The sequence below is a fragment of the Athene cunicularia genome, assembly GCF_003259725.1.
Source record: "Athene cunicularia isolate RWA chromosome 20 unlocalized genomic scaffold, athCun1 chr20_part2, whole genome shotgun sequence".
In the NCBI taxonomy this organism is placed as follows: Eukaryota; Metazoa; Chordata; class Aves; order Strigiformes; family Strigidae; genus Athene; species Athene cunicularia.
The window spans coordinates 909,726-917,836 of record NW_020799126.1 but is presented as its reverse complement, the minus strand read 5'-3'; the positions used below and the strand labels follow the sequence as shown (position 1 = coordinate 917,836).

General features: G+C 57.5%; 1 protein-coding gene and 1 long non-coding RNA gene across 2 annotated transcripts in view; both read left to right on the top strand.

Moving 5' to 3' along the window:
* Window positions 1-4,175, top strand: part of TM9SF4 (transmembrane 9 superfamily member 4) — a 9,783-nt gene extending 5,608 nt beyond the window's left edge. The window contains exons 9-17 of the mRNA XM_026862369.1: window positions 303-435; window positions 862-943; window positions 1,030-1,105; window positions 1,434-1,517; window positions 1,691-1,866; window positions 2,207-2,270; window positions 2,834-2,953; window positions 3,490-3,579; window positions 4,024-4,175. Coding sequence (XP_026718170.1) covers window positions 303-435; window positions 862-943; window positions 1,030-1,105; window positions 1,434-1,517; window positions 1,691-1,866; window positions 2,207-2,270; window positions 2,834-2,953; window positions 3,490-3,579; window positions 4,024-4,173 — 975 coding nt within the window. The 3' untranslated portion in view covers window positions 4,174-4,175. The remainder of the gene's footprint in view (window positions 1-302; window positions 436-861; window positions 944-1,029; window positions 1,106-1,433; window positions 1,518-1,690; window positions 1,867-2,206; window positions 2,271-2,833; window positions 2,954-3,489; window positions 3,580-4,023) is intronic.
* LOC113487689 overlaps window positions 1-5,692 on the top strand; it is a 16,134-nt gene extending 10,442 nt beyond the window's left edge. The window contains exon 3 of the long non-coding RNA XR_003399827.1: window positions 5,537-5,692. This is a non-coding gene — a long non-coding RNA (uncharacterized LOC113487689). The remainder of the gene's footprint in view (window positions 1-5,536) is intronic.
* The last annotated feature ends 2,419 nt before the right edge of the window (window positions 5,693-8,111 follow it).

Here is an 8,111-nt window from a genome sequence, read left to right as displayed (position 1 = left end):
GGGGGGGGGGCAGTTCTGTCGTGCTGTCACGACACCTTTGCCTCTGTACCGCGGCAGGTTGCCGGTTCAGACGTCTTCAGCCCCAAGTAAGGGCTGCAGGCAGCTCCATAAATGTGGGCCCTGGCACTGGCAGTGCAGCCCTGGGCTGGTTTAAGCCCAAGAGGGAAGAAGTTTAACCAGAGTGACAAAATCCTGTAGAAGAGCTGGATGTGGGGCAATGAACCTCCCGGGCTGGCTGCGGTAGGGTGTTCCTTCCCACCATTGGACTGTGTCCCGATGTCCTTTTCCTGCTGTTGCTGCAGGAAGATACTATGGAGGAATCTGGTTGGAAACTTGTGCATGGAGACGTCTTCCGGCCGCCGCAGTATCCTATGATCCTCAGCTCTCTCCTGGGTTCTGGAATTCAGCTCTTCTGTATGATCCTGATTGTGATCTGTGAGTGGCACCTGTCACGGGGGGGCGGCTGTGATGCACAAGGCCGCTTCCTCCGCAGGGCTGGGCGAGGGGCCGGGGCTGTGCTCGCCCTGCCGGGGTTTCTAGGTCGTGTTTCCCAGCTGAAGGCGTCGTTTTGTGGTTTTATTTCCTGTCACCCCCATACGAGCTCCGGACTCATACCGCAGGCTGAGGGACCTGGGCACGTGTGTGCTTTGCCTTCTGAGCGGGGCCTGTTCTGACCACTGGGAAGACTGAGGCTAAAGCCTGGTCTGTAGCTTGAGCTCAGGGCTGGGCCTTCCTCCGGCCAGTGCTGGGGGTGCCTTAGGCTGGGGAGGAGACGCGGGCTGTGCCGGGGGCGGCCGGGGGCTGTGTCTGGTGAGCCCACGGGCCTCAGGGCTGCCGCTCTCTCCTCCCCTCCCTCCGCAGTCGTGGCGATGCTGGGGATGCTGTCGCCTTCCAGCCGGGGCGCGCTGATGACCACCGCCTGCTTCCTCTTCATGTTCATGGGGTAGGTGCCTCCCGCTGCCCACCCCTCCCCTCCCTCTCCCCGACAACAGAAGCTGATTTTCTTTGTCTTGCCCTGTTTCTGTCCAGGGTTTTTGGTGGATTCTTCGCTGGCCGCTTATACCGGACTCTGAAAGGGCATCGCTGGAAGAAGGGAGCCTTTTGTGTGAGTTCTGTGCCCTTACCCAGCTTTGCTGGTGGCTGTGGACAAGCTCCACGTGGGTTTGTGGGTAGCAGGACGCAGCCTGGCTGTGCTGTGGGGGTTTGGGGGGGGTTGAGCCCTCACAGCTCCACACGAGAGGGCAAACACCACAGCACGTACTACAGCACAGCCAGAGCCTTGTCCAGGACCCTCCCCGCAGCCCCCCCGCTCTGCTGGGGCTGCAGCAAAAGGGACGTTTCCTCCACGTGGGCCTCGTCCCGTGTGACTCGTGGAAGAGAAACGTCTGGCTGATGAGCCACGTCTTTCCTCCTAACCCGTGTTGCTCTTGCAGACAGCTACCCTGTACCCGGGCGTTGTCTTTGGGATCTGCTTCGTCCTGAACTGCTTCATCTGGGGGAAGCACTCCTCCGGAGCGGTGGGTACCTTCCCCTGGGTGTCTGCCAGGTGGGAGCGGGGTGAGGGGCTGCCGGGGACTTGCTTCCTTCCACGGGGTCCCTCTGCCCGGGGGTGCCCGTGGGCCGGCCGCCGCGTTGTGCCGGGGGAGACGCGCTGCCCGCCTGACCCCGGCCCCTGGCCGTGTGATTCCAGGTGCCTTTCCCCACCATGGTGGCCTTGCTCTGCATGTGGTTCGGGATCTCCTTGCCCTTGGTCTACCTGGGTTACTACTTCGGGTTTCGCAAGCAGCCGTATGACAATCCCGTACGGACAAACCAGATTCCCAGGCAGATCCCGGAGCAGAGGTGGTATATGAATAAATTTGTTGGGTGAGTTGATGAGTGTCTGGGGAATACGGTGAGTCCAGCCCCCTCCCCTCACTCTCCTGGGCCGCTGAGCATCCCCTGCTGGTCTCTGGGCGCAGACAGCAGATGCGTTTCCTTGAGTAACGCGATACCGGGGACAGTCGTGACGATTTTATAAGCACCAGCCACACCGGATCGGAAGGGGCACGTGCTCAGCAGCAGCTGGGCCGTTGACTGTGTGACGTTTATTCTGGTTAATCGGGAGCTGTAGAGCTGCTGGGAGCGCTCTGTGTGGTTACAGGGGACTTGTAATGGCCACACGCTTAGATTGTGCTGCTTATCGTTTTTCTTTCTCGCTCTGCAGGATTCTCATGGCTGGTATCCTGCCTTTTGGAGCTATGTTCATCGAACTGTTCTTCATTTTCAGTGTAAGTATTTAACCCGCTTCGCTCCCAAACGGGATTCCTCTCGTGCTAAAGCTTCTGGAGGGGATGGGGTCCCGCTGGAGCAGGCTCCTCTTGCTGTCCTGGCTGCAGGGGCTGGCAGGTGCCCTCCAGGCCAGTCGGGGCTGTCTCCAGAGCCTGTGGCTCTTGTCAGGCCGTCCCCTTGCTGAGGGCACCTGGAGGTGTCTCGGGGACACTCCCTGGCAATTTGGGGGGTAAAGGTGAAAACTTGCTGTAAGGTGATGTCAGGGAGGGGTCCTGCTCTCCAGGCGTTCCCTGAGCCATCCCAGCTGCCGCCCGTTTATCACCTTCTGTGGATGGGGAGGAATTTCCGGGGGGGATGAACAAGTTACCTCTGAGCTGTCTTGGGGCACCTTTTTGCAACCTGATTCCTCTGGAGTTGTGAAATGCATCAGATCTGTGGTTTCACCTACGTGAGGCTGAGGGGCTCCTCGATTTCCCTCAGATTAGCTGCTAGAACTTACTCTCACCTTCGCCGATCGATCGCAGCAGGACGGACACAAATTTCTGCTGCGTCTTTGTTTCAGGCGATCTGGGAGAACCAGTTCTATTACCTTTTCGGTTTTCTGTTCCTGGTGTTTATAATCCTGGTGGTATCCTGCTCCCAAATCAGCATCGTCATGGTGTACTTCCAGCTTTGTGCTGAGGTGAGATTCCTGCATTGTAGTTTCGGTAGCTCAGGAGATTTGCTCCTGGAGAACCCCAGGCTGTGTTAGTGCTGCGGCTCAGCAGAGATCTCGTGTTGCCCGGCCTCGCCGGCACGGTTGCTCCTGACACCTCCTGACTTCAAAGAGAATCGAAGCTCCTTGATTCTGCACTGGGCTGGGAACTGTGGGTTCACACCAGCAGTTCTGCTGGGAGCAGGGTATTTGGAGCTGACACCTCTTCCCAAAGAAACTCTTTGATTCCATCCCCACACAAAACCAAACGTGGGGTCAGAGGTGAGCTGTGTTCTCCGGCAGCAGGTGCTGTGGTACTGACCTGCCTTTGCTTCACCGTCAGCTCCTCATCCTCTGCGTCTGGAAACATTCCTGTGACAGAGCAGTTCCCCAGCCCCAAGCTGTGGTTTTCCTTTAAAGGGAAACGGCTGGTGCTGTCCCTGTCCCAGAAGGGTCACGGCATCCCTGAGACAGCGGCACAGGAAGAAGCAGCCTTTGGGGTAACAGGGTTTTTCCCCCGGCAGGATTACCGCTGGTGGTGGAGGACCTTCTTGGTGTCCGGAGGATCCGCCTTCTACGTGCTCATCTACGCCATCTTCTACTTCGTGAACAAGGTATGGTTGCTCCTCCAGCGTGGAGGTGCCGCCTCTCTGGAGGAGGTCGTTGTCTTTGGGATGGGAAGCGGCGGCGCCGCCTGCTCCGAGCACGTCCCTGTCCGGCCCTGGGCAGCTCCTCAGCTCCCTCGAGGGCAGGACAGGCCCTGGAGGGGGTCCCTGTGCCCTCACACACCCCCCCTGAGGGCAGGACAGGCCCTGGAGGGGTCCCTGTGCCCTCACACACACCCCCTGAGGGCAGGACAGGCCCTGGAGGGGTCCCTGTGCCCTCACCACCACCCCCCCCGAGGGCAGGACAGGCCCTGGAGGGGTCCCTGTGCCCTCACACCCCCCCGAGGGCATCGTGCGTCACCAAGGGGGGTTCCTGGCCGAGGCACGGGCCACCCGGGAGCTCACTCCTGATACCCCCGTCCTTCATTCTGCTCGTTTCTCCTTCTGTTTCAGCTGGATATTGTCGAGTTCATTCCCTCCCTACTGTACTTCGGCTACACCGCCCTGATGGTCTTGTCCTTCTGGCTCCTCACTGGCACCATTGGCTTCTATGCAGCCTACATGTTTGTCCGGAAGATCTACGCCGCCGTGAAAATAGACTGAAGGTGCAGCCACCCAGCAGCGAGTTGACGCCTCGGAGCGTGTGTCCGCCCGGGAGCCGAGGGCACGGCTTCTCCCGACTCTTTTGAGGAAACAAAATCCAGTGGGAGAGTGACAAGAGAAATAAATAACTCCTCATTTTGGAATGTAACTTTGGCACAGTGTACATGGATTCTGGGCTACTTCTGGGGGGAAAAGGGGTCTGTAGATACCTTACATTTTAACTTTATTATCCTGTTCCATATTTGAGGGAGTTTTTTAGCAGACAAATGTCCCTCTGTATAAGTAAACCCCCTTTTTGCTAATTCATCCTCTTTTTTTTTTTTTATGTTGATGACAAATGGATTTGAGACAGCAGTGGAAACACTGGTGAAAACGTTTTCTTCCAGCCCCTGGGGTGCTCTAGGATTCAGGGAGACTCTTCAGACAAACACCAGACGGGGTTTCTTTCCTGCCTTCACGTCTGCACGGAAGAGGGAGCTTGACTATGGCGAGATAAGGGAGCCCCGAGGCCCCCCAGCGCCAGCCCGGCCCGCACAGGCCCTGCCTGGGTTACCGTTCGGCGGAGGTGCCGCTCCGAGCCTGGGAAGTGCAATTTCACCCGCGAGCGCCTGAGAACTGCGGCCCCGGCCCCGCTTCCCCTCCCCTCCGGGGGCTGGGGGGGCGCAGGACGCGACGGGCTGGCGGAAGCCACGTGCTGGTGCTCCAAGGCCGGACTGGAGGGACGTGCGAGGTAACCACGAAGGTTCGTCCTGTCGGCGGCTCCGCTCCAGCCGCGTGAGGAAACGGGGCCGGTGTCCTCCCGGGAGCGTCCCGCCCCGCGCAGGGAGGGCGGCGCCGCCCTAGTGCCAAGCGAGCTGATGCAGTATTGGGCCCGGGGACAGGGGTGGCCCCGAGGAGCTCGCCCGTTGCCGGGAGCGGGCTGCCTGGCTCCCTGCCCGCTGCTCTCTGCCGCCTCCTCCTCCTCCTCCTCTTCCTCCTCTTGGATTCTCTACCTCCAAGGAACAGAAGAAGCGTGTGCCCCTTAAGCTGTATTTTGTTCTCCACGAAACGGTCCAAGTCCTCCACAATAGCTGTCGTGGGTTCTTCTGCAGCAGGCTCCTCTTTTTCTGTGGCTTGATGCTTTGAATCAGTCCGTGGGAAGCTCTTTTAAAAAGAGGTTAAATTTTTTTTTTTTTTTTTTTTTGGTCACTTAGGTGATAATTTACCACGCTGCAGTGAAGGCTCCCTCCATCCCCAGACTAGCCAGATTCAGTCAGGGCTACAGGGGAGAGGTGTTTGGGTTTTGTTGGTTTTTTTTTTTTTTTTTAGTGAGATCTACGAAAATTTTGCTTTTCCTTCTCACTGTAGGAAGCGGTATGGTCAGCCACAGGTGACACCGTTCCAATCCAGAACTGTCCAAAGCCCTCCCTGTTACCAGCACTGACGTGCACCCTTGAAGGGGTTGGGGCTTTTTTTTTAACCCCAGTTGCCATAAGTTTCCACCAGGTCCACACAAGGACCCGTGTCTTGCTGCCCCCTGGCACTGACCCTTCCAGCCTTGCCCGGCGGCTCCGGCCGCCCCTCGTGCCAAAGCCTGGTCAGGCAGGAACCGAGGACGGGAAAAGGGAGAAGGGGACGCACGCGCCAGCTGGGCCATGGAGTCCTGTGTCAGTTCTGATTTGAGATCCCTCTCTGAGATTTTGGTTGATTTTTCTTTTCACTTTTATTTTCTGCCCCTGCCCCAGTGGAGAGGCTCAGCCAGCATTGATCTCTCTCCCCTCCCCAAAGTGTTTTCTCTGTATTCTTTGTAATTTTTAATTAATGTATGTATTCTCTGTGTCCTGTTGTAAATAAATCTGCCATTGTCCTGTTGTCCTGCTCTCCTGGCTTCTCCTAAGCCACCTCTTGGGATTTTTTTCAGAATGTTCGACCCGCGTGGTCTTTGATGTGTGGCTGTGGTCAGACGCCGAGCTTGGCCTCCACTGCGGTTTCCTCTGTGACATTTTCCTCCTGGCACACGACCGAGCAGTCCCTTTCCCCCCGCGTGGCACGTCCTGTGCGCTGCCGTACGCTGGAATTAAACCGCCGAGGCGCTTGGTCTGTCCCCGTTCTGCTCCCGTGGGGTGAGGACGCTTCAGCAGCTCGTCTCGTGTGTGGGATGCGTTGTGTGGCTGGATGGAGCAGCAGGACTGCTGACGGTGGATGGGCTGCGAGGGCCGGGCGAGCACGTGGGGCTTTAGAGCAAGAGGTGAGAGTAAAGGGAGAAGGGAGCGGAGCTGCCCTTGCCTTTGAGGAGCAGCTTGGAGGCTGTTGGTGCTGTGAGAGCTGGACCTTCCTCGCTGGGGGGTTCGTGGCAGGCGAGCAGAGAGTGGGGGTTGATGCGGAGGGAGGGGGGATGGCGAATTTCCCTCTCCCAGGGCGTTTTGCCCAGCAGAGCCGTGTGGGCGCACAGCCGAGGCTGGTGAGGGGTGACGGGGCTGCCCGTGTTGGGGGCTGCTGAATGTCTGTGACCCTGAGCAGCTGCCGAGCCCAGAGCAGGTAAATAATGAAGTCAGAAATCATGGGAAGAGTCCCTTCTCCCTTAAAAGAGGCAAAGGCAGGCACAAGCCGTGCTGCCCGCGAGGCTCTGAGGCGGTTCCTCTGCCCCCGGAGAGCGCTGCTGAGGAAAGGGCACGTTTCACTGGGGACGAAAACTAGAAAAGTATCTGAGTGCTGAAAAGGGTTCTCGGCTTTTAAACTCCTTCCTAAAAGAAATTCCGGGGAGGGCAGGATGCTCTTCGCCCTTTTTTGCCTCTGTCTCAGCTTCTGGGGCCGGTCATAGCTGAAGCTTTGAGGTTTGGGGCCAGTTCTGGTGCCTTTGGGCCGGGCGCAGGCGGGACGGGGCGAGCGGGTTGTTCTCCCACACGGGCCGGTAATTCCGGTGGAACCAAGTGACCAGAACTTTCTGTCCAACAGACATTGTTCTCTTGGCCAGAGAGTGGAATCAGCTGTCACTCCAAGCCCCAACAGGCTGCTATGTCTTTTTTTTTTTTTTTTTTTTTTTGTCGGGTCTAATTCTTTGCTAGAAAGAAACTTAAAAGCCTGTGTAGGTTCTTGTAGGGAACTGGGTCCTTGACTTGCCTTATGCTTCTGTTTTTGCTTAAAAACAACCAACCTAAAACCCCCATTTCCCTGCAAGATGACACCAGGGACAGATAATTCAAATGCTTTTAATAAACAACTTCATTATAAAAAAAAATGCTTTCAATTTAAGCTTCATTTTGCAAGACAACGAAAGAGCGAATTTTAGTGATAAACTGTACATTTCCTAATGGCACTTAATATCTTTACGATTTAGAAACCTTGTTTACCACCCCCAGAACACCCCGTTAAAAGAGGGTTATTCACTGCCTGTAAAAGTGCTAGAAAGATTGGTTTTAGAAAAACAGTCGAGCGTTGACAATGGGAAGCTTCTGGCTGCGGCCGCAGGAAGGGAGGTCAGGCCCCGGGTTGGCCCAGACCCAGCACAAAGGGAGAGGCTGGGAATTGCCCCCCCGGGGCTGCGGAGCCCCGACCCTGCCCCTGGGACCGACGGGGCTTTGCTGGCCCCGGCTCCGGTGCAGCCCCTGGGAGCTCTGCCCAGGCCGGGGTCGCGGCGCGGGGGCTGCCCGGTGGCTTTTCCTCCAGCAGCAGTTTTGAAGCTCTGGCAACCCCCCTCGAGGGAGCCAGCCCCGCTCCCTCCTCAGTAACCACGTTTAAGGAAAATACCGGTACTGGCGTTCCAAAACCACCTTTCAAAAAGGAGCTTCTGGGTATTGGGGATCACTAGAGGGCTGAAGCGAGAAGTGAGGTTCAGGACAGAAGTCCCAGGCTCTGCCCAGGCGCAGGCACGGGCTCTGCTGGCGAGTTCCACCAGAAGCTTCTGTGTTACCGTCAAGTGCCAGACACTGACCCGCGGGCGATCGGGGCGCTGGGCGGGC